This window comes from Rhinichthys klamathensis, unplaced genomic scaffold (genome assembly GCF_029890125.1).
Source record: "Rhinichthys klamathensis goyatoka isolate OS25496 unplaced genomic scaffold, OSU_Roscu_1.1 h1tg000281l_1, whole genome shotgun sequence".
Lineage (NCBI taxonomy): Eukaryota > Metazoa > Chordata > Actinopteri > Cypriniformes > Leuciscidae > Rhinichthys > Rhinichthys klamathensis.
The window spans coordinates 7,777,811-7,804,384 of record NW_026606800.1 but is presented as its reverse complement, the minus strand read 5'-3'; the positions used below and the strand labels follow the sequence as shown (position 1 = coordinate 7,804,384).

At 36.6% G+C, this 26,574-nt stretch overlaps 2 protein-coding genes across 3 annotated transcripts in view; one reads left to right on the top strand and one right to left on the bottom strand.

The window, feature by feature from the left end:
• Positions 1-2,208: 2,208 nt before the first annotated feature.
• slc25a24 (solute carrier family 25 member 24) lies at positions 2,209-12,437 on the bottom strand. Its single transcript, XM_056269332.1, has 10 exons — positions 12,120-12,437; positions 10,156-10,282; positions 9,760-9,847; positions 8,969-9,080; positions 6,822-6,980; positions 6,179-6,331; positions 5,474-5,581; positions 5,109-5,276; positions 2,803-2,953; positions 2,209-2,721 (listed from the first exon to the last, which is right to left on the bottom strand). The coding sequence occupies exons 1-10, from the start codon at positions 12,300-12,302 to the stop codon at positions 2,540-2,542; spliced, it is 1,431 nt and encodes a 476-aa protein (XP_056125307.1). The 5' UTR covers positions 12,303-12,437; the 3' UTR covers positions 2,209-2,539.
• A 1,998-nt stretch (positions 12,438-14,435) lies between these two features.
• elp3 (elongator acetyltransferase complex subunit 3) overlaps positions 14,436-26,574 on the top strand; it is a 67,271-nt gene continuing 55,132 nt past the window's right edge. For both annotated transcript variants that reach the window (XM_056269472.1, XM_056269471.1), the window contains exons 1-9: positions 14,436-14,567; positions 15,105-15,204; positions 15,715-15,853; positions 15,971-16,041; positions 17,654-17,717; positions 17,830-17,898; positions 18,092-18,250; positions 21,173-21,330; positions 21,876-22,002. In XM_056269472.1, coding sequence (XP_056125447.1) covers positions 14,546-14,567; positions 15,105-15,204; positions 15,715-15,853; positions 15,971-16,041; positions 17,654-17,717; positions 17,830-17,898; positions 18,092-18,250; positions 21,173-21,330; positions 21,876-22,002 — 909 coding nt within the window. In that variant the 5' untranslated portion in view covers positions 14,436-14,545. The remainder of the gene's footprint in view (positions 14,568-15,104; positions 15,205-15,714; positions 15,854-15,970; positions 16,042-17,653; positions 17,718-17,829; positions 17,899-18,091; positions 18,251-21,172; positions 21,331-21,875; positions 22,003-26,574) is intronic.

Genomic DNA, 26,574 nt, shown 5'->3' with positions numbered 1-26,574 from the left:
AGACACTGCAGACAATTTAGCAAATTGTAGATTGTGAGACTGGTCATAACTCAACATGTGCATAGCTTTACTGTTCTTAACTTAACTGCTCTTGCATGAACCACATAGCTTTACGCTGTGCAGTATTTCAGTATTCCACAACCGTGCAAGAAGTCCTGGGGTTTCTGCTGTATATGTCAACTGAACTGGTGCCATTTTGTTTGTTCTGTATATTATGTTTGTTTATAAGAGTCCAAATTCAAAGCATAACGCATGGACGCGTTATGATGAACTCCTGAGACAAAGGAGAGCTATGGGTCATTTCAGTTCAACTTGCACTCATTGTTCTATGACAATCAAATACTTCTCAGAGGTTTGTAATTTTGGACTATCAGTTTAAAATATTGGTAGCAATTTGATTTTAAATTTCCCTTTGTAAATTAATTTACATTGAGTGAGTGTTGTTAAAGAGAGTAAAATGCATGTGTATTTCAGGGAAAAGTGTGGAGGAAACTCTCAAAACAAAAAGGACGGTTTAATAAACTAAAAAGGGAATCATAAACGTGTCTTATAGTGTAATTTTTTTGTCCATATTCCTTACAATACTTACTTAAGTTGTGTATTATTGGCACACAAAAACCTAAAATAATATTTTCACCTCCTCATACATTTATACTTCTATTTAGACATGTTCTATCTATAGAAGAACTTTTCTCAATACATTAGTCTCAACAATAGGTCTTTGTACCAGCAGATGGCACTATACAGCCAATCTACATTGAGACTTATGACATGCTTCATACATCAAGCATATTAGCCACATCGTTAATGAGGACGTAATTGAAAGCTTTTATCAGGAAGAATTCCTCTGTCCTTCAGTGTCCAGTTTTATGTACTTGAATCATTCATAACAGCGTTGCTGCTTAGGAAGTCTGAGTGAATCCAAACGCACCAAGGCCAGCTTTTGCGTCAGAGTTGTGAACCACTTCAGAACTATTCTCAAGTCTTTAACCCTTTTATCATTTGTTACATGCAAAGTTACAAGGGGTGGCTTTTCATTTTGACCGTATCACGTTGTCAAGTTTACATTACTCCAACATAATTCAAAAGAACGTGAGCTATTCCGCTACAAGGTAGCTCAATAGTTCGGGGTTGGGATGAATGTGTTTATGGATTTTTTCTTGCAAACAAAAAAACAAAACAAAAAAAAGTCTTATGCTCGTAAAGGGTGCATTTATTTGATCAAAAAACATTAGTATAATATTATAATTTAACATTTTAACATTTAATTTAATCCTGTGATGGCAAAGCTGAATTTTCAATAGTGATTACTCAAGTCTTCAGCGTATAGGAAAAGTTCAGGATTCTTTGATGAATAAAAAGACTTACAGAATTATTAAAGGGATTGTTCACCCAAAACTGAAAATGTTGTCATCATTTACTCACCCTCATGTTGTTCAAAACCTGTATGAATTATTTCTTTCTTCTGCTGAAGAATGTCAGTAACCAAACAGTTGATACTATGGAAGTCAATGGAGCTTGGGCCTTTTTGGTTGCCCATTTTCTTCAAAATATCTTCTTTTGTGTTCAGCAGAAGAAAAAAATTGACAGAATTTTCAGTTTTGGGTGAACTATCCCTTTAACATTTTAACATACATTTCTTTACTGTCACTTTTGATCAGATTAATGGTTTCTTGCTAAAAAAAAAAGTATTCATCTTTTTTAAAAAAATGTATCTGGTAAAATGTGCAATAAAACACAACAAATTGTATTAAAATACAACCTTTAATGTAAACAAGGGTTACTAAAATAACCAAACGTTGGGGATAAAAGGCAACAAAAGTTAAAATTATATTTCCAATGTAGAGTTGAGATGCAAAGGGACCCACGCAGAGATCGAACAATGATATAAGGCACATTTAGCTCTTTTGTGTGGGTTCCCATTTTGGATTGTTTCTCTGGTCCTTGTTTTATTGTGGATGTTTCGCATTTTTCACAGAATATATAAAAAAAAATGACTGACTGCAGTGTATAAAGACTTGAATACGGCCCAACCTAATTCACTTTAAAAAAAATTGTACTCTGTATAATAAGGTATAATTACTATCTATCTATCTATCTATCTATCTATCTATCTATCTATCTATCTATCTATCTATCTATCTATCTATCTATCTATCTATCTATCTATCTATCTATCGTAAAACAGAGACTGATACTGTATATAGCATTATAGTGCACTGGCTCACAATGGCTTCAGTGTTCTGGTCAGCTATTACATGACCACAACATGGTCACATGATAAAAGCATATAAATGGATCAAATTATTATCAGAATATTTCAGAAATTTATTTACTACACATAGGTACATTTATATTTCAGTGTAAACATTAATTAGGTTGGGCCCCAACCTCAAGGCAAGACACCATCATGGCTTTTTCCAGACTTTGGTTACTGAACAAAACGTTTTTTTTTTCCCATCATGGAGGGTGTTTTCAAAGAGAGGTGGTTAAAAGTTGTGCGTGTAAAACATGCAAGACTCTGTCATACGAAAATCCATCATTTCGAGATGCCTAATCCAGACCTCATATACTCATACACCACATAGCTGATGCTGACAGCTGGGATCACTTTCATGAAGTTGGGCAAGATCCCACGGTACAGCCCGAAAAAACCCTCGTTCTCCATGATCTTCTTCACTAACTTGGACATGGACACCTGCTCTGATCCCTCCATTGACGCTGGGAAGAATGAAAGGAAATGTTAGGCAAATCACAGTGCAAAAGCATAGATGAGGTGTATATTCTGGCCTGAGTATTTACCTTGGGCCTGCATGCGTGTGCGGATCAGAGCGAGAGGGTAACTGGCCAACTGGCCGCATGTGCTGGAAATGGTCCCACAACCGAGAAGAACCAGCACTCCTGGGTTAGCAGTGTCTTTAGCATAGCGAGACAACCAGGCATTCTTCAGGGTCTGTAGAAATAGAATGAATACAATTATAAATTTATTCATATTTTGCATTAAAATGCATGTCATCAAATAAGAAGATAGCACAGACACGCTAGTCCCATATTGCAGAATTGGTATTTTTAAATATACCTTTTAAGGTCAAAGCAGGCTAGTTTTAGCTGCTCAACGGGTCGAATTAGCATGAGAGCACGGTCCAAAAAAAAAAAACACACAGATGGGAGTGTAAAGTTCTGCGCGTGATATACTGATGCAGCCAGATCATTTCCATAATGACCAACGCAATCTACCAAGATAAACTGTTTTAAGACATGCTTAATTTTGGCAGTAAATAATGACACATACCATTATATTAACGAGCGCAAACCTTAGTAAATCACCTTGAGTGATTTATTTAAATACTCTCCTACAATAAATTTAGCGTCTGAAAGGGAAACTCCTACAAATGTATATGCAATAAGGTCAGAAGGTCAAGGTAAAAAAAAATTTCCATGCCTTTTCAGCACTATTTTTTTGCATGTCTTTAGTAAATCCTGACAGTAGTTTTTAACGTCAAAAGAGGGTTTGCGCTGGCACAAGTTTAACCATTTATTAATATTTTTTAGTACCCATTTATTAATACAATAAACCTGTCTAAATATTATATTTGTGCACTTCAGATAAAGTAAAAATTATTTTTTTCTTAATTAAATTTTCTTTATATATTTTCTATAAAAAGGGTCAAATCTATTAAATGCTTATCCTCATGTCCTTCGTTACCTAGCCGACTATATTTATGAGAACTGAATACACAAAAATGCAAACATCTGCCGCATTTATAAGTAGGTCACAAACCAGAAAAACTTCAAAATGCCCAGAGGTGTAACACCTAAGCTAAAAATACATAGCTGCATATTCAGGAACTGGGTTTTTAGTCTAACAATATATTATTGAGCAGTGGTTCCCTGGTCCTGGAGAACCCTTAACACTGAACACATTAGTCCACTAATATAGTTGACTTGAGGGAGTGAATGAAAACGATTGCATGAATTCGGACACTGAGTGCGCTGAAAAGGTTGCCGCTTTTGCACAGTTTGTGCTTGCGATTTGAATCATTTGAAACTTAGCAAACTGGCAGCTCCAGTAGTAAGATGAAAAGATTTATCTTGAACTCTGTCATGGAAACTATGTATAAACCTTAATTAAACAATTTAATAATCAATTAAAAGGAATTTATACCTGTATGATATTACGCTGTAGCCACATAGGACCAGCGGTTTGGAGCGTGACTCTCACAGTGCATTATTGGTATTCTATAGCCGTTGAACGTACAAAAGTTGTACACTAGTTTTTGCAGTGCATTGTGGGATTGAATGAGTCCACTCGATAACATCCACTATGGTTTCGGACACCTCTATAAAAGGCTGTGCTCTAAAATAATGCCCCTATAAGGGTATAGGGGGTGATTTCGGACACAGCCCCATTTTCTCTAATTGAATAGCTATCTGATCGTGAAAAGACCAGGTGTAAATGCCCTCCTAAATCCTTCAAGACGGATTTAAATTCGTTCACTCAAACCACTGAAGGAGGTTGTCTGAGACACATATTCTCGACGAAACTGGACAAGTGTACATGCATCTGGTTATTGAAACCACACATGTAAATTTTACTCCTCCCAAAATGGTCAAAAATAAACTTGAGAGCTTGTCATAGGTTATATGATGGGTTATAGCCAGATGTGACAGGGCTACTGCAACACGCATCGCCTCATATGAGTAGCTGAGTATCTCTTCAGCAAGCCGACGTTTGAAACTGAACGTTTGGCGTCGCAGACGCTCATCACACAATCATCTTTATTAAAAGTAATGAGACTAAATGATCTGGCCAGTGCTGATGCTGCTCTCTCCTACTGCAGTCTTTGATCTTGAAATTAAATAGTTGACGTGAACTCCATTAAATTTGCATTTGCATGGTAATTGAAGACTGGATTCATATTAGTTTTGTGGAGGCACATTTACGTGGCCAAGTGTAAAAGGAACAGTTTTAATAAATCAGATAGCTATACGATCAGTAAAAACACATGAAGTGACCAGGTGTAAATAGGGCCTGGGGGTATTCCAGGACCAGGATTGGGAACCACTGATCTTGAGGTATTTCACAGTGTTTCAGAGTTTGTACGCACCTCATACACTGCTAAATCTATTCCAGCATACGGAATAATTCCAATGATGTTGGGCACATAGCCTTTATAAAAGGCCTTCACACCCTCCTTCTTCATAATCTTCTTAGCACAGTCAAACATTCCAGAATACTGACCGGTCTTCCCCAGAGTGAGTCTGGTCTTCATTACCTACAATTTAAAAGAGTTAAAACATTCATAATCATTTACCTGAAGATGGGCACCATGTGTCATTATTGCCACTGAGCACAGTCCATTTTAAATGGGCAATATTGGAGCCACGATATATATATAGACATCTTTATAAGTCTTCACTTTCTTCCAAGAACATTATAGAAAAATCCATTTCCATGGGTCTCATTTCTCACCTCCATTGGGTAGATGGCCGTTTGAGCGGTCGCGCCAGCCATAGATCCAGCAATGAACCTCTCATGTGACTGGACTTTCCCACCATCTCTGGTCAGCATCCTCTTGTACTGTCAAAGCACAACACAAAACACATTATGCAAGACTGATTTACCTGATGTGAAAGCTCATCCAAGCAAAACTGAGATGGGTTTAACAATCGGTTCTCTTTTCATTAGGTAAAGGAAATGCGATCTTCTCCATTGCAATTATCCTCTGTCCTCTGACCGGATTACCAGTCCAGGGTTTTGTGAATGACTGCTGTTAAAATAGCTCTCACTGACACGCTGCTTGTGTAAGTAAGCAATGTCAAACAAGAGCATTTGACCATCGTAATCACAGCCGTGTTGATATTCAGTAAAACGGTTCCATAATCTACAAGTTAATTTTGAGTTACTGACATTTTCACACATCATATTGGCTTGTTTTTGCTTATGCTTGCTTCAACAAGAAAAATAATAGCACAAATACAAAAAAAACAAAGATTGTGGCAAAGAAAAATGCAAAAGTGGAAGTGGTTTTCAGTGTTTGTGGGTTTCTTGGCAATGTGGGTTTCTCAGTGTCACATTGGGCAATCACACCATCTCTAAACCAACAGATATATTCACTGAGCATCCATCTGATCTGTTGTTCAGTATTATTTGTTCATTTAGAGGGTGTTTTCTCACCTGCTCATACGCCATGAACTTGATTGAAGTTTCTGGAGCGATTTTTATGACGTTGACTCCATTACCCCTCCACAGAGAGGCCACGCCCCCTTCTTTAATCATCTTCTTGAATCCACCCACCAGACTGATTTTGTTGGTTTTTGAGGAATGAACCTATGAAAAGTATAGATTTACTGACTCGTTACACCATTCAATTAAATAATAAGTTAATTACATGAAATGTATTAATTCAGCAGTAGACCAGTGTTTTTTTACTATTATTTATATACCATTACAGTATTTTTACTAATAAAAGGTTTTAGTCATTTTGTTATGAATATCTTGTAATATTCATCAGCCAATTCAAATATCAGTTGATCATAAATGTTATCATCTCACAGAATTGTATTTCTCAAGTAAATTTCTCACTCACTGCTTGTGTAAGAAACCTGTCACATAAGCATTTGGTCATCATAATCATTTCATATACAATATGGCCAGTTTATTGAACATCTATTCTCTGAAAAAAAAACCTATTTTTTATTACCTCACAGAATTTATATTTCTCAAGTTAAAGTATCTTGTTGTATGGATGTGTACATATTTTTACTAGAAATAATAATGTTGAAGTGCAAATTTGGGTTTTAGAAAATCTGAACTGCACCTGCATGAAGACTTTCATTCTGTCCAGGGGGGCGGTTCCTGTTCGAGAGATCGCCCCTGCCACGGCCCCTGCAGCAAGCTGCCTCCACCAGATGCCAGTGGTCTTCTCCTCCTCAGTGAACTCATCTGGAATGCTTAGACTGTCACCTATATCCAACACCTAGCACACAACAGAGGTGAAGTTAGTTCCTAACCAGCTATCCTGCAGAGTAACTTACCAACCCATACTGAATCCTACAGCTCGGAGAAATGTTTGTCTTAGTGTTGGATTGAAATATGAAAACAATATCCTGTTACTGTTTTATGACAGGCCATATACAGTATTATGCAACGAATATGAAAATAGACAAACATCAGGGATGCAATATAACAGTTTATGTGGGAAAGCTGCAGTGTTAAGCAGAATGTACATGGGCCTCATTGCTGGACCAACTCTGACCTTTAACACCGCACAGCTACTGACTCCCTGAAGATGTATAATTTAATTTGCAAGAGACAATAGTCAAAATAAAGCTCAAAAGGGTTATCATGTCTTGAGTTACACAGAAGGGGGTTCATTTGTATAATATTACATGTCTACTAATCACATCTAATGTGCACCTAATTCATAACATATCCCATCCAACCTGTACTTAATTACAACCTAGCTCTTAATCCAAGTTAGTGTAATTAATGTCATCATCACCGTCATCTTATGTAATATATCAGTACTGCATCACAGACTTGAACAGGCAACACTATCTTTATTAAAGGGTTAGTTCACCCAAAAATAAAAGTTATGTCATCATTTACTCACCCTCATGTCATTCCAAACTTGTAAGACTTTCTTTTTTTCTACAGAACGCAGGAAGATATTTTGAAGAAAACAGTTTTGGTTCCCATTGACTTCCATTGTATTTTTTGTCCATTTAATGAAGTCAATGGGAACTGAAACTGTTTGGTTTCCGACATCTTTCAAAATATCATCTTTTACATTCCACAGAAGAAAGAAAATCATAAAGGTTTGGAATGGCACAGAGGTAAATAATTGACACATTTTTGAATAAATGGCTAATACAACCTTCATATATTTTTTGTTATATATGCCATTTTGAATCGGAAATTAAGCTATTTAGAAACAAAATATACCTCAATAGCATATTTTCACATTCATATCTTTATATCATAATATGGAGGATACAGCTCAGCAGGCCAAAGCTGCTTTGGCCTCTATGAAATAATGCGGATCAGAGGACTTACCATATCTACATCCATCACATATATAGCTTCTTCATCCTCAAAATCAAAGATGAGCCATTCCCCCTTGTGCTCCTGCAGCAAAGCCATGCTGACCCTCTGCTGCCAGCTCGTCTGATACCAGCCGTAGATGCTAACAACTACAACGAAGATCTATTGGTTCACCTGCTCTCCTCACAATGTTACAGTACCGGTTCACTCCTTCATCTCTGCCCAACATCACTGCACTTCCATCAGTCCAGCAGTCAGATGACGAGCACATCCAGGGATAATCCCAGTACAGGACAGTCTTAAATTAGCTTCGCTGCAATTGGCTGTAACGGCTCTCGCTAAACCTGCACTGCTCAAAAATCTGTGTGATTCAGGGTGATTTTTGCCCTGCGCTTTTTTAAATCTTAAAGCTTAAGTCAACCCGAAAAGATTTTAGATAAAAATAACCAGAAACATTGTAATATTAAAAAGTTAGTTAATCAGTAGTAATTATAATTAGCTTTATTTAAAAACAATATAAGTCTGTGGTATGTCCTCATTTATATAGTAAACGTGTAAGAGTTGTCTTAAACATTGAACATTAGTATTAGTGTGACTTTTGTTAACATTTGACACTTAATCAGTTAAAAGACTCTTTATCTTTCCTGCTCTCAACACTTTTCCCATGATTTCCCAATCCAGCCCACTCGCAGAGGGATATAAATGGCTGGCCAAGCTGATTAAAGGGCTACCTAGCTGTGTGCCTGACTAGACAACTGAAAGGCCGTCTGACCAGTCAATGACATGTGACTGTTTGACTAAACAAAGCCAGGCCGTCACCATAGCATTTAGTGTTCATCCTAATAACTGATACCTGCTTCAAATCAGATGGTAATGGATGAATGTAATATGCAATATCTTGAGTTCTTTTGTGGAACTTACAGTGGAGTGTTTCCAGTAGCGTATGATTTCCTGAAGGTTATCTGCTGGGTTGAAGAGGAAATGCTCCCTCCATTCATTCCAATCCAGAGACATAGTTCCATCCACATCAATACTGGAGAACAAAGGTCAAATGAGAGAAGACAAGTAGGTCTGGAGAACAATGTTCTATGTGGTAAAGTTACCATGTAGCTTAATGGGTGAATCAATTAAAATTGTCAATGAAATAAGACAGGTCTTATTTTAGCATATACATACATACATGCATACGTATATATGTACTTTTTTTTGCACAAAGAAAACAAAGCCTATGTTTTGTGAGATTGTTATACTTGCATGTTTTTTCATTAGTCTCATGCTTTTTGTCCCCTTTCAAACCATTACTAATCTTTTTTTCCTGCATGATAATCATAGATTTTCCCAAGAAACTCTGCCTTTCTCGGCAGTACTTTTATCAGCGAACTAACTAGATTGAGCATGAGCATTTCACAAGCAAAGACTTAACACCAGCATATTGTGGAGTTCACTAATCACTGACAACACAAATGTGTTGCAAAGACTTACATACATTTTACATAAAGGCCTGTTCACAACAAGTTAACACTATCACATTATCACTACATTAAAGCAAGTAAAATTTGTATCAGGTGTGTGATATTTAGCATTAAAGTGAGAGGAATCTTTATTGTCCAATGATTTATAGTCTATTAATTTTGATCATGTGAACAGACATTTCATCTAAATTTTTGTTTCACTTTTTCATTGAGTTTTTGGTGAGAATAGGCCTTGAGTACCTGTGGAGGATCTTCTCTGCATCTTGATCTGTCAAGTTTATGCCAATGTCTTTAAGTGACTGCTGAATCTCTTTGGCATCAATGCGACCTGCATGTACGCAAATAATGTTGTTAATTAATGTTTATTTTGTGATCAACAAAAGCAGAGTGCACAATGACAAGTTTTCAATTTGACTCTAAATTAAATCTTCAGTTTCAAAGCAGCTTTACACAAAGTCATACTGTTAAGTCTATAATGCCTTAATGCTTTAACATAGAGCGGTTTTAAGGCTAGGCGATATGGCAATATATAATAATGGTATAGTTTATCCCATTAATCTAATGGTCCAAAAGTGCTTCAAAATTAGTCCTCAAAGGAGAGCAAAAAACATACAGTATAGCCTACTTTAATCTTACCATCCTCATTTGTATCCAGACTCTTGAAGGTCAATCTGAGTTTTTTCTCATGTTCTTTCAGATACTTTGAAAACTCCTCAAAGTCCAGCCCCTCATCCTTATCAGTGTCTCCAGAGGCAACAATTTTCTGTAAGAGAAAAACATAACATGCGGTTCCTGAAAATGTCCATCACTGAGTACAAAAAACTCTGTACTACATCTGTAACAAAATATACAATACAAACATTATTTGCACATTGTAAAGATTCTGTTAAAGATATAAATCCAACGGAAACAATAATTTCTCAACTTTATACAAGATAAAACATTGCTCATTTACACCTCATTTTCATATTCAAACTGACAAACATGGCTCAGTTTTTTTTTTCTGACATCAATGTGAGCTTTAAAAACACTGCCATCCAGTGTTGTCATTTAGGTGCAATTATAAACTTCTACACACTTACATAACGCAGAAATGTAGGTAATACAAATCATATGATCACTCAAAACGGGATAACTATTATAAACCCCATGTATGTGTGGTGGCAAACAATTTTACATCACTAAATAAGAGACAAACATGTACCAATTGTCTTTAAAGTTGATTTATTTTCTTGCAAGACAATACAAAGTGCCTGCAGAGTGTGACAAAGAAGGTGTGACCACCTGATGAGTTTGCTGGAATACTGTTCTGTCTTGAACTTTGATACAGGGAGTCTCATTTGCCTAGGCAAGGTGGGGTTATATCAGCTGTCTCAGGTGTTAGGAATGTCAGGGAATGTGAATGTGGGTTATACATGAGCAGTATAGGAGTGTCTTTACCCACCCTTTTGCTTTAAGTGGACTTCATTGCAAATGACAGGAAGTGGCATAACCTGTATGTGACTGGAAAACCCTATTTGAAAGGAATGGGCTATATGCACGCATAACTTCCGCGTTTGATGCAAGGATGCTCTTGCGTTTCCGGTTGGGGAGATTTAAAGCGGAGGAAAACGGGATTATGGCAGAGTCTTCAAAATTTACTGTCCTCTCGTCTTTGAAACGAAACTTGAATACGTTTAGATGTAATTTTATATATAGTTATGTTTATTTAATATAATAAACAAAGAAGCATAAACAAAATGAGGGGTGTCTGTTTTGTCTGTTTTTGTGACTAACGTTTCTTTAGTATAGCAATAGAGTATAAAAACCAATATAAATTCTCGGTATAGCATTGGACTCTACGATCGGCGGAAGTAATCCAGCATCCTAATGGTGTGTTCACACCGAACGCGAATTTAATTATTTGCGCGAGTAGATTGCATACAAAGTCAATGCAAAGACGCGAATAGACGCATCATTCGCGCCGGGCGTTGCGAATGAGGCGAATTGGGCGACGCGTTTGCCGCGAATGTCTTCCGCGCAAGTTGAACAATTTGAACTCGAGAGAATGTTCAAGCGTCTAACTAGACGCGATAGACGCGTATTTGACGCTCTAAACGCGTTCGGTGTGAACACACCATTAGACCTTCACCGGAAATACCGCCGTGCATAGAGCCCATTCCTATTTAGGGGAATGTTGAGGCAAAAAGCTATTATCTTCTATTGCCTGTAGTCAAAGTTTGGTGACTACTTCTATGTGCAATAAACGTAAAAAGCATGAGTATATTATTTACTCAGATCTCTGAATAGTATCAAATGTTAATAGAATAGGAAGAGGAGGAGGATGTGGGCTGGCACTAAATGCATCATTTCCCATAATTTATTTGAACTACTCATAGCATTTTCTAATAATGGTTCAACTTAAAAGCATGTATTATCTGTATTTTTACATCAAACAAAATGGTGGATTTTTCTTAGTAGCAAATTTCCCATGCACGCGAACAATATGCTAAGTAAACAGCCTGTCAACGTGGTTTATGTGGTTTATGTTGCACCCAATACGCAGAGCTATAACAACAAAAGTGAGTCAACAACAGAAATGCAGTGTGAACTGGAATTACCTGCGCTTCTCCTTTGCCCATAGAGAAGCCCATAGCAGCCAGGCCCGTCTTGAGCTCAGAAACATCCACTTTCCCATCTTTATTAACATCCAACTTCTCAAACAACTCCGCGAAACTTTTCGAGTTGTCCTCCTCCAAACAATGCGAATCGGTGAACACGAATTTCCTTATAAGCTGATACATGATGAACTGCGATATGTCTGTGTATATTGTATATTTTTTCCGCACGGGATCCAAAGATTGCAGGGAAACTGCGGAAGAACAACAGATGTTGCCTAGCTGGCACTGAAGAAAACAGACCCTACCTACGTCTTTGCCCACTATGTCAGATTATCTTAGTCATTCTTTTATTGCCACTATCTCTTGAAACTCAACGCTGTATTATTAATATGTAGGCGTTTCAGACTGAGCTGGGCTAAGAAGGAGGGACTAGAATTACTAGGGTTATTTCCCTGCGGTGCCTTCTCATTTTAGACGGACACACCCAAATGTACACAAGCTCAAGATAGCCAGTTGATGTTTTTTTCCCCTTTTTTTTTTCCCTATTTGACTCACTGAGTCAAGAATTACTTAACAGAGGCTGCATTTAGTAATTCATGCTCAACTTCCCATTTTTCATAGCACCAGCTTGTAATGCATCCTATAGGCTATAGATAGATAGATAGATAGATAGATAGAGGTTCAAAACCTTTTTTACTCCGAATCAAGTCCAAGTATTCTAGTTATTACTTTCCAGCTCCATTTTATTATTTTTTTAAACAAAAGAAATTCAAGATAGATTTAATTTTTTTTAAAAAAAATTTACAAACATAACGTTACATACATACTACTGCAAACAGACATTCTTTACAACTTAAAAGTAACTTAACGTACTCTCAGTTATACAGTATTGGACAAATAAGCACAAGTCAACCTGCAATACCAAACAGGACCACAGGGTGATGCCAAAGGGCTGAATATACGGATCAATTCTGAATTATTAAACAAAATACAAATGAAAAATAAAAACATTCTGAATGTGTGGAAACTCGATGTAATCAGTGAACAGTTCCTCTGATAGAGCAAGCAATCGCATCTGTCTGTTTGGAGCGTCTTATGCCCATGTGTAGGCCTAAACACCAAACGGATCCTCACAAACTTCTCTAAAACACGCTTCTTCGGCGAACATCCGTTATAAAACACTAACAGTACATTCATTTTGACAACTACGCGAATATAGTGAACTGTATTCATGCAGAAATAAGATGTTAAAGTGATCAGTGAGCCGAGAGCGCGCACATTCACGGTTTGTTTGCGCATCAGTAATAACGGATATCGCGCGTGCTGCAATCGTCTTTACCTTCAGTACAATCTTCATCAATCAAAGCTTTATTAGTGACACTGGTTTTCTTTATCCAACTGAGAGATGCAGTTTGCGTATCCTATGTTCATGAAGAGGTTGGGTGTTTTGAGCCGTCGTTCAGCCTGTTTTTTTTTTTTCACACAGCTGATGCTCCGAAACAATCACAGAATTACGAGAGGTGCTTTGTTTTAATTTATTTTTAAAATTAATTTAATTGATATATTTTTATTCACCGTATTAATAATACAAATTAATAAATTATATTAATATATTTGAATTAATTTTAAGTAATCTCGCGGCCCACAGGTTGAAAACCACTGAGATAGATAGCTAGATAGATAGCTAGATAGCTAGATAGATAGATAGATAGATAGATAGATAGATAGATAGATAGATAGATAGATAGATAGATAGAAAGAAAGAATGTGCAATGCATAATTTTGCACAGCTGCAGAAACAAATCCCTAGCTAGATAATCCTAAATATAGCAAGTTACTACTGTGGTCAGATATGAATGAGGTAAATATAGCTTCAAAAGACTGCATAGCGAATTATTATAATTGCAGTACAAGTTTCAGATTTCACGTAGGACATAAATAATAGTTGATGGCCAGAGGAAATTCTGAAACATTTATACTACAGGCTACTGGGATGGGATTACTCTATTACAATGACACGTATGATGTTCAAAACAATCGCTAAACTGTATTTTTCTGACAAGATAATTTTAACAAAAAATATAATGTATATTACATTATATTACAATATTTATATCACACAATAGCCTTATAAAACAAAACATACAACTACACATATCATATGAACTGAAGTGAACACTAGAGGTCCTCCAGTGTGTTCTTCGTTCAGAAGCTGTACTGCACTGTAGCAATTTTACGACAACTGTACTTACATGTGTTGCTTTACGACACACGCATTCGCTTTACGGAATAGTGTAGCATGTCAGAGACTATTGAGCATGTTCACTGATGTTGACGTTTTTATCAGTGGGTTTATGTTCTAACTAACTGCAAGGTTAAGTGTTTATCGTATACGGGTTCTGAAATATTTGTAGATTGTTTCCGAGATGGGAAAGCCGAAAAAGAAGAGTAAGTATTTACTGCTAGTTTTAAGCAGGACGTATTCTGTCAACTTAGCTGCTAAGAGCATGTTGAAATGTCTAATCTTTCATCATCTACTATGACTTGGGTATTGTATGTTTATGAGAATTATATATTTCAGTTTTAATTTACATAAGCAGTTTAGTAATTGTTCGTCACTATTAAAATGACAATGTGCTAAAAAGTTGGCAAAGTTATGTGAATCAATGCACATTTTGAGATTCAAAATCTATTTATCTTTTTGGTTAAGGATGCGTCAATGTGTCAAATTACTCCAAATAGAAAAATGTTGGAATGTGGAATGTGGAAACATGTTGGGTTAGGTGTAAGGTTTATAAACAAAAATTGTTGTAAATATCAATGCTGTCAGTCCATCCTAAGTAACTAGTTCTATCCTTTAACTAGTCCTTAACAGTAGTGTCAGGTGTCTGGATTCATTCTACTGAGACAATAGTTCAGATAGAGATTTGTGTTTCTCTAACATGACCTGTCTGTTTAACTCAGTGCTTTCTGTGTTCACATCAGGTGACTTGAGCCGTGCAGAACTGATGATGATGACAATTGCAGATGTCATCAAGCAGCTGGTTGAGGCCCACGAACAGGGAAAAGATATTAACCTTAACAAGTCAGTGCATTTTAAAGAATAATTTATTTTAATGATAATATTAAAGTCATCATGAAACAATATTAACCATTCTCATTTTTTATGGAATATTACAGTATTTTATAATGATTGATTTATCTGTGCACATCATTCTTTTTTTTTTTTAAATTCATTTGCCCTCATACTCTTTAATCAAAATAACTTCACCTCCCTTTTGCAACTACTACTCTTCTCTGATGATATGTTTACTGTTCCGAGGGCAGGACAACATGTCACTCACATGACATCACAGCAATAGCAAACCACAACGATCCAATCTATTCCAGATAGACAAAATCAAGTCCTGTCCTACATTTTTTCTTGTTCGAGAAACCGCGTCACCCAGATATACGTCACATTCACAATAGGGAAGAAAGGACTATCACAACTTCCTTTTCATGGCAATACGTTTCTAAAACAAAAGTGGAAATGTTTTCTCACTGGATAACTATAAACCAAGTTAGATTGACAGCTAAAATTGTGTCTTTATAGAGTCAAGACGAAGACATCTGCCAAATACGGTCTCTGTGCACAGCCACGGCTTGTGGACATTATTGCTGCAGTGCCGCCTCATTATCGAAGAGCCTTGGTGCCCAAACTGAAAGCCAAACCTATCCGCACTGCCAGTGGGGTAAGGATGGTTTGTTGGCCATTATTTGTTGTGTATTGGTGATGGTGTAAAGATATCATAATGTAGACATGAAATTTGAAACCAGTGCTCAGACTTTGATTTAATATTAATTTGTAGATTGCAGTTGTTGCTGTGATGTGCAAGCCTCATCGCTGTCCACACATCAGCTTCACTGGCAACATCTGTGTGTGAGTATGTCCAAAATAAAGTGTGTGTCTGGGGTCAGTAAGATTTTTTTTTTTGAAAGAAAGAAATGAATACTTTAATTCAGAAAGTGGATGCATTAAGATGGATCAAAAGACATTTATAATGTTATAAAATATTTTTATTTTAAGTAAATTATGTTCTAGTGAATTTTTTATTCATCAAAGAATCCTGAAAAAAAAATTATCACGTTTTCTACAAAAATATTAAAATATTTTTGTGCTGTTTTCAACTGATTATAATGAGAAATGTTTCTTAAAGCTGCAGTCCGGCGTTTTTTCCTCTTTGTCGCCATCTCTGTTAGAAATCTGCATTTTGCAGTCATTCGCGGAATTATCAACTTTACGTGAGTTGTACTTCGACACCCTCGACACGGCACAGCGCGGATGAACACAATGTTTGAGGAGAGTGTGTGGCTGTCAGTCACTGTGCCGGTGTGGATACTGTCATTCGCAATCACAGATTATTCTTTTTGGAAGTATGACCAACATAATAATTTTCACTGGAAAATGTCATCTGAACAAGTAAGAAACACCCACTTTTGTTCTGGTTCTGACATTGCAGTAAATCCCTCTGAATCGCTTATCTTATCACACAAAACCGTGCAAATTATACTTTGTTCCAAATTGTTAATGTTAACAACGTCAGTATTGCGTGACTACATGTAATGTCCTTCCGATATGTATCCTTGTTTTCGCATGGGTCCGGTTGCAGTCTCTTCTTCTGTAGCCACTCCGAAGTCCGAACGAAGTCTTTTGCATTTTACAATGGGTGAATCTGTTGTCACTGGTGATTTGTCGTTTGAACCTTTCTGGATCCGCCATCAAATTGATAAGTTAATTATATCAAGTGCTGTGAGAAAAGGCTATAAATCTCCACCTCCAACATCCTCACACGCAATATAGCCTACTAGCCGAGACTCCTTCTTTATGTGTACAGATGTGACGTAATGACTCAAAGACATGCTCGAATCTCCCGCGGAAATCCACCAGTACCACTGGAATTAAAAACATTATTACAAGCTTACCGCTTTAAATCGAGCTAAGGCAAGCAGATAGTTTTGATCACTGGCTGGTTGTGTATTTTCTCAAAAAAAAGCTACAGACTGCAGCTTTAAGCACCAAATCAGCATATCATAATGGTTTCTGAATGATCATGTGACACTGAAGACTGGAGGAATGACTGCTGTTCAGCTTTGGCATCACAGGAATAATGTACATTTTAAAATGTATTAAAATAGAAAACAGTTATTTTAAATTCTAATAATACTTCACAATATTACTGCTTTTACTGTGTTTTTGACCACATAAGAGACTTCTTTCAAAAACAAAAATCTTACCGACCTCGAACAGTAGTGTACATTTATTCATTCAGCTCATGCGTTTATACAAATAAGCAATTCTACACAAGCTATTCATTCAGCTGCCTTGAACCTTTTACAATGCAGATTCCATGTGGACTTGCATCTGGTTCAAGCTATTAGCATTGTGTGTCAGTTGGTGGGGAAACTTTAATTAGCAGGATATAATGATAAAACTGGTCTCAGTTTTGATTGAATTTGATGTAGTGTGTTTTTGTTTTCATTTGCTCAAACAGCTACTGCCCAGGGGGTCCGGACTCAGATTTTGAATATTCCACACAGTCTTACACAGGATACGAGGTAATTATCCATCTGTCTCCCAAAGCAATGCTATCACGCATATTTTTATGAGTTTCGCACTAGTGTCATGCAGTATGCTTCATTTTGACTGTCTATTCTCCCTCTTACCTAGCCCACGTCAATGAGAGCCATCCGTGCACGATATGATCCCTACCTCCAGACTAGGCATCGAGTAGAACAGGTGAGTCATCTTCATAGCTCATGTTTATCAGCTGCTTTCTGAGCATTGTGCAGTTAAAATCATAAGTGATCATTACATACTACTTAATGGTTTTGATTTTACGGTTTAGATCTGGAGGGTTGATGATCCTCTCAGCTTTTCTACTCATTTAGATGGTGTTAATGACATTACGCTGCTGTGTTTGCACATCTAGCTCAAGCAGCTGGGTCACAGCGTGGATAAAGTGGAGTTCATTGTGATGGGAGGCACATTCATGGCTCTGCCGGAGGAATACAGGGACTATTTCATCCGTAACCTCCACGACGCGCTGTCAGGACACACGTCCAACAACGTCACTGAAGCTGTCAGGTACCTGCGCCCCATGATAAACTTGTCTGAGTGATAGAATCAGGCCACTCTTAATTATGATAGTCCCAACACAAATTTACAGGGCCAGGAGAGGGCCAGAAACAGTCCATCACCAGTGGGTGCTATGCCTTAGGAAAGACAACAATCTTTTTGTCGTAATGTACTTGTGTTTGTAAGAATTAGAACGTAAGAATTAATAATTTCTCTTATTTGTCATCAAATGTTGCTTGAAATCAAGGTCGATTCGGTTCAATTTTTTTAATTTATTTTTTTTAACCGAGACCTATTACACCCCCCTAGCTGATATACAGTATATATATATATATATATATATATATATATATATATATATATATATATATATATTTATATATATACTGTATATACAATATATTAACCAATAGATAGATGTAGATAGATAAAACTTGATTGCACAATGCAGGTACTCAGCAACAAAATGCAGTTTAGCATCTACTAGTGCAAATAGTAGCATTATATCATAATATATATATATTATGTAATAACATAATAAATATTATATTATGATATATCATGAATGCCTACTCACATTTTCTTCAGAAGTAATTATACATAAATGTTCTTGTCTTTAACCCATTACACAAATGGTCCAATCAGTCGATAAGTGCAGAAGTTAGATAAAAGTAGAGGGATTGGAGCAGCTGTTGTCTTATTATGCGTGTCTGTGGAAAATCACTAGTTAAAAAGCTCTGACCTGGGATCAGTGCTTTTTGCTGTTGGATAATTTAAGTCTATATTAGCAAAATGAACAAATGCAGCTCTTGGATCAGTTAAAGCACTGCGCCAAAACCCCCTGGTGAGCAAATTTGGTAGGGTGGCAGTGTTGGGAGGAAGAGATGGTGCTTTTGGACTGGTCTTCCACTGTCAGAGCAGCTGCATTGGCTCTGCTTTCTGACTAGTCACAGAACAATAAGACAGAATGTGGAATTTGGGCTCTGTTTAAATGATGAAGACAAGATAAAGTATGTTATTAGTCACATCTCCTGATATGTTATTTAACAGTTTAGCCGTCATTAACTTGGTTAACCAAGCAAATAAAAGCCTTCTTTTCACTTTGACCATTAGTCTAAGACCATTTAAATAAGTGATGTATGTGATTTCTGTGCTACCACTAACAACACCAAACGAAACTGAAAAAATATTTTATAGTTTTTTTAATATATTTGTCAAGATTTTTCATAAAACCTATTTGCATCAGTTTTGGCAAAGTGGTGACTCAGACGCTGTTGACCACCCCGGTGACATCAGCTCCATAAGGAAGGCAAACGTTTTGAAGTTAGAATAAAAGGCATAGGAGATGATTGCAAGATGTGGATAGACTGCCACTGCAGGGCGCTGTTAGTTTATTACTGCGTTTTTGTTATTTATTTTCTTGATAGGAGAGAGTGTGTATGTGTGTGTGTGCACGTAGGCAGAGGTCCACAGAATTGTCGGCACACCACAGCTTATCAGCGGGTTTGTTAAGATGACACGATTGCCATAATTGTTCCGGCGGCTAATCAGCCAGAGATGGGGGAGACAACAGTTCGATTTCAGGCACATTGCTTATCTTAGGTGCGTGTGTGTGTGTGTGTGTGTGTGTGTGTGAGAGAGAGAGAGAGAAAGAGAGAGAGTGAGTGAGTGTGTAAGGGAGAGAGAAATAAAAAGAATAAGTACAAATGTGAAACACTGTGTTGGTTTCATAACTACATTGTCTAAAATCTGGAGCAAGAAACAGGAGCTAAATGGACAGAAAGAGTTTTTGGGCTATTAAATGTCCATTAAAACTTTAGAACTATGTCAGGCATGACAGGAAGCCAAAAACCACACATTTCTGAATTATTATTAAATTGATGCAAGCCAATTGAAGCCAATTCAGTCGTTAAATAGTTTTCATATTATCATCAGAAACTATTATAGGAATATTATTTCTTTCCATTTTATCCTGCGTTCAGTTAGACTTTCACAGAAAGTAAAAAAAAAAAAAAAAGCCATTTTAAAAATAAAAATAGGTTTTTGTTTGTTGAAGGGTTCTATCATACATTACACACGTAGTAATTTATTTATATATATATATATATATATATGTATACACACACATACACGCGCACACACACACACACTCTGCTACAAAACAGTATATATAAATATAGCTAGAATACTAGAATATATAAATATTAATATAATTATAATAAATTGGTAACACTTTACAATAAGGTTCAACAAACAATGAACAGTTGGATTTGTATTAACTAATGTTAACAAAGATTAACAAGAACAGTAACAAATGTATTGCTCATGGTTAGTTCATGTTAGTTAATACATTAACTAATGTTTAATAAATATACCTTATTGTAAACTGTTACCAATAAATTATTATTATTATACACACACACCATTCAGAAGTTTGGGATCAGTAAAATTTTTTATGTTTTTAAAAGTTTTATTTTGGGTTTTTTATGTTGTATTTGATCAAAATACAGTAAAAACACAAAGGTTCTTATAGTTTGAAATACTGTTTTTCATCTGAATATATTTTCAAATGTAATTTATTCCTGTGATGCAAAGCTGAATTTTCAGCATCATTACTGCAGTCCTCAGTGTCACAATCCTTCAGAAATCATTATGATATGCTGATTTGGTGCTCAAGAAACATTTCTTATTATTATCGGTGTTGAAAACAGTTGTGCTGGGTAAAACATTTTTCTTAGGATTTAGCATTTGTTTTCAAATATAATATTTTGTAACTTTTTTTAATGTCTTTACTGTGACTTTTGATCAATTTAAATTGGCATCGTTAATCGTTCCTATTTATTTCTTTAAAAAAAAAAACATACATATTATACATACACACATATATAATATAGTATCCACATTTTTGAGTTGATATTTATTTTTTCTCAGGTACTCTGAACGCAGTAACACCAAATGTGTCGGCATCACGATTGAGACCAGACCGGACTACTGCCTGAAGAGACACTTGAGTGACATGCTGGCCTACGGTTGTACCAGACTAGAGATCGGCGTACAGAGTGTTTATGAGGATGTGGCTCGTGATACCAACAGGTCAGAGTTGGTTGCTTTTATTATGAAGGACTTTAAAGGAAGGATCTGTAGAGTAGAAAATGAGTGTTTGGTATTTGTATAAACTTGATCCTGGGATGTTAATTAGCCTAACATCGGTGTTAAGACTTCCAGTGAATAATTTCGTTCCTACAGTTTCTGACTCATGTTGGTTATTGCAGTTTACTCGCTTGATTACGTGTCATTTAGGAATCACTTCAAGGCATTAAGAGACTTATCAACTATGCTAATTACACTATACTTACACCCATTGGTGTTGTTGTAAGCACTTTGCTAAAGGACACAGTGGGAGTTTACCAGTTAGCTTTTTAGCAGGACAGATCTTAAACCATAAGCCTCAAATGAGATCTTTCTAGATCTATATCAGATTGTTCAAATGAAAATCATGATTAATTGGAAAATCTTCTTTTTTTTTTTTTTTACCCAGTTGTATGAACATACAAAATTCATTCCTACAAAGCTTAGGATGATATTCCATTTGTAACTGCTTGTATCTTTTTATATTGACTCTATGTTCTTTTTTCTAGGGGACATACAGTTCGGGCTGTGTGTGAATCTTTTCAACTTGCTAAGGATGCTGGTTTTAAAGTTGTAGCCCACATGATGCCAGACTTACCCAATGTCGGCATGGAAAGAGACGTGGAGCAGTTTATAGTGAGTACTTCCTAGATCATTTTAATTCTGCAGCATTCATCTCTAAACTCTGGCACCAAACATAATCTAAGAACAGCAAAATGATTAAGAGTGAGCTAAAGTAAGGAATCATTGAATGCAATTTTGGGTATATTACTTTTTTACTGGTCAAAATGTTTGGTGTGAAAATACTCAGTAGAAGACAAATCTTATAGAGATAGTTCACCTACATCATTTACTCATGTTCCAAGCCTGTATGACTTAATAATAGTAATATTAAATGTTTCAAATCAGCATATTAGAATAATTTCTGGAGTAATGGTTGCTGAAAATTCAGCTTTGCCATCAGAGAAATAAATAACATTTTAAAATATAAAAGAAAACTGTTGTTTTAAATTGTAATAATATCTCACATTAATATAGTTTTTACTGTATTTTCGATTAAATAAATGCTGCCTTGGTGAGCATAAAAGACTTCTTTCAAAAACATAAAAAAAAGTTTCCAATACCAAACTTTTGAACTGTAGTGTATATTTATATATGCGCAACAAGACATGTCACGACAGGTTTGATGATGTCAAATGTCACTTTGAATATCAACGGGTGAGATTGTCATTGAATAACAACTTAAATTTTAGTCTGTTCCTCACAAATTTATTGTATGCTTTCATAAGACGTGTAATATAGTTCACAAGTAGTATGGACTACATCTGATACATTTATGGTGATTTTTTGTGTGACTTTTTGACATTCGGCTAAATGTTTCCTTTGTATAACAAGAATAATTGTTATCCCCTTGAATAAAGAAAGTCATGCAGGTTTGTTACAACTTGAGGGTGAGGAAATTATGAAAATAATAATAATTTTAAGATACTTTCAAAATTCTTACTTTAATAATCATGTTTGAAAGGATTTCTTCAAATAAGGCTCAAACATGCACTTCAAATGGATTATGGGAAGGTTTGTAATTTAAGGTCCTCATACTTATTACTGTTTATTCTGTAAGCTCTTTTAATGTAAATGAACTGAGGAGCCGAGAGACAGACAACTGATTCCTCAATCCTCGCGCACAGGTTTATCTCTGCATACCTCACAGGTTGCGCAGATGGTTTACAAAATGTCATTTTCATCAACTAAAAGAGCCCAATTAATCAACGTTTCTGTGAAATAGCTGTTGGGGTATCCAAAATTTCCATATCACTTTCAGGTGCTCTATTAATTTTGACACTCAAAGTAGAAGGAACTACTGAGTCATATTCATCATCAAGCAGACTGCCCAGAGGTATTAGGAGAAATGTTGCTCCTTTAGAAAAGTTTGAAGTAATAATAAATAGTGAAATGAAATTGTTTTTCATATCACACAGCCCTAGGTTACAATGCGAATAGGCAAACAGAGGTTATACACGAGACGTACAGTACAGGAACACCATAACACGACTATCCCAAAGAAAATGTCACTATTATTGGGTGCAGTAGCTAATTGTCACATAGCGGGAATGATGGGTGAATGTAAATGAAGTGGGGAGTGACGTGCCATGGCAGGCTGCTCTTTTATGGCCTCTGTCAGTGTCCAGCTGTGACGCATTGGTTCACATTATCAGGGGCTTCATTATATGAAGTGAATAGAGCATTCATTATGGTGGGTTTCATTACCGAGGCATGGAGATCCAATCAGTGACTGCGCTCTGGAACCCATTCAAAGTGCGTCTCTCTGAAAGACTGTATTAAACACCAACCGGGAGCAATCCAGGTGCCAACAGGTTTCTTTGATGTCTTAAGCGAACACTGTCAGTGCACGATCTCTGGAGTTTAGCGATTTTAAAGCAGGTGATTATTTCCCATTAGGAGAACATAAGAGCCTAGAATGAAGCGAGTGACATTAATGTTGCATAAGAAACATCATGATTAACTGAGTGCAATTATATAAATAATATTTTGCATTAACAGTTACATAAATGCCACTTAACTGTTGAAGAGAACCATTAACTTTTTATTGCAAATAATCCAGTCTCTAGAGTCTATGAAGGCATGCGTGCGTCTCTTAAGCTAAAAGTCTTTTACATTGTTGTACCAAGCCAAGCCCACATTACACCTACCTCATTTCCCCTTGGGAGGCTCTTACTCGCCTCCACACTGCTGCAATCAAATGATAGCTCCAAAATATTTGGACAGCAACACCTTTTGTACTCTATTTGTACAATTTGTAATTGTAGTATTGCAATTAGAGCCTAAAAGTGAAAAACAATCTACTTTATTTTAAAATATCCTATTTTTTTGTGGGATTTTTTTTGTGTCCTCTTAATGTTAGTCAAAGTTTCTTGTACCAAAAAACAGAGAACCATATAAAAGAGGTTTTTTTACAAGAGCTCTTAATAGTGTAATAAGTGTCTGCTTCTTTTTGTCACAGCTCACAAGCTCAGGAAAGTCGCCAATAAAGGGTTTGGGATTTTACTGAACAATCGTTTGTGCATCTTTGCCGTTCCATGACATTTATTTATCTGGTAGTGATACAGATAAGATGATGAATTATTTTCATGTTATGGCTGTTAACCGATAAATTGGCAATATTAAAGTTTATTACCATTTTAGATAAATAAATTAAAGATACAATTTATTTAAAATGCTAAATCATTTAAAAGTTCATTTAAGCATCACATTATGAAAACTGTATAAAAATGAATATTCATTCTGAGATTGGCTAAAGATTATATTTAGCAATGTTTATTCAATTATTTTATCAAATTATGATATTATTATTAGTAAAATTTGTATTTTTGTACCCTCTGCAGTTAAAGGTTCTCTAAGCGATCCTGGGTGACGTCACTTCTTGTTGACGTTCGAACTATTGTCAAACAAAACAGAGGCTAGCTAGACCCTCCCTCCTCCTCATCCGCACACTAACCCCCCAAACCCTTCTTGTCGGTCATTGGCTGGAACAGTTTGTTATGTTTCGGGGAGCGGTTAGCCGGAGTTTGTTTTTGTTGTTGTTTGTGGAGCCTGGACTGTCTACAGAGATCGCGTTTCTTTACAGTGTGTTCAGGGGACAGGCAGCCAGCGGATAGTGAGGAGATGTTTGCTGTATGTGACAAAAAATGTTTTGGCCTAAAAAACGTGTGACATCGCTTAGAGCACCTTTAAGCACAAAAGACCCCTTCTTCTCGGTAGATTTGGGTCGGCCTGACCATATCCCTGCAAACCGTTCAGTGTGTTCGTTAGCAATAAGTTCTTGTCATTTGGTTTTCCACTTCATATTTCTGACCATGTTGTTGCTTTGTAATAAGGAAAATGAAACGTTTGTACATTGTACGAGCACCCATATGAAGCACAACTGCACATTTTTGACTATAATTGGCTCATTGCTTGCCGATCTGCCTCCTAATTCCTTCTGCGTTTTATTGGGATCCGTTTCATGCATAAATTTGAGTGTATAGCGAGAGAGAGAGATTAATGGCTCTGGAAGGTGGTCTCTGACCCCACCGCTATCAGCTCCCCTCCTCCGCCACCGTGTGCCCACACAACCTCACCTGTGTCACCCACCGGCACCACTCGGCTGGTTTATCTCACCTAACCTGCTTTCTCTGATGCTTGTGCTTTCCTCTTCCCCTCCCACTTCCGTATTTTCTTGCTCGCTCGCTCGCTCTCCGTCACGCCTCTCCCCACCTTTCAATACGGGGACCTGTCGGCGCTATCTCAGGATGAGTGTGCGGTGGAAAGGAGCGTGGCTTGGTGATAATGGAATCCCATTACTGGCTCGTCCAACTCTCACTTCTCACTTATCTGACTGTGTGCAGGCTCCCCTCCCTACATAAAAAAAAAATAACACTCAGCGTAAATATATCACACAAAGACTCATTTCATTTGACTCTTAGAGTAAGGAGAAGCTCAAACCGCAAGGATAGTCGTGACTCGAGTAATCCATCATTTCAGTTTGCCTTTGAAAGGCAACTATTTTGATTGTTTGCACTATTTAGAGTTGCTGTTTAGTTCAGACCCATGCAGCCTTTGTTTAAATGCACCAGTGTCAAGTCTGATGATTCGCTAGTATGTCAGGAAGTCGGACAGTTCCAATTAAATGACCATTGGCATTGTCTCTTTGATTGTAATGGTTTCGTTTTTGAGTGTGCTGCGTGAACCCTGAGGTTTTCAAAGTGACTGGGACAAAACAAAATCCCAGCACTATTACGTGTTAAGTAGCAGACGTAAGCAGGATCAGTGACGGAAGTCATGAGTCTTTATTTAGCCCTTTACCAATTCTTGAACTCTTGAATGATGTTATTTTCCAATTACGTTTATGAACTTTAGGTGAAATGAATCGGTAGACTTTGCATCACAAGTATGTAGCAAGAGCACAAAGCCTACCAGCATGCAAGCTGAAAAAGGTTTCTAAATGCTATGAAGAGATCTTCAGTGGCAACCGTTTGGAAAAAGATTAAATGTTTGATAACTGGTAAAAGATATCTTTATTATTGTGTGCTATAGTGAGTTGTGAAGTTTGTGAAGTCTTTATCATGAGTGGGTTAGAGCCGGCAGATGCCACTAATTATAGTGCAGGGTGACTGATATTATGCCTATATATTATAAATAATTTAGTTA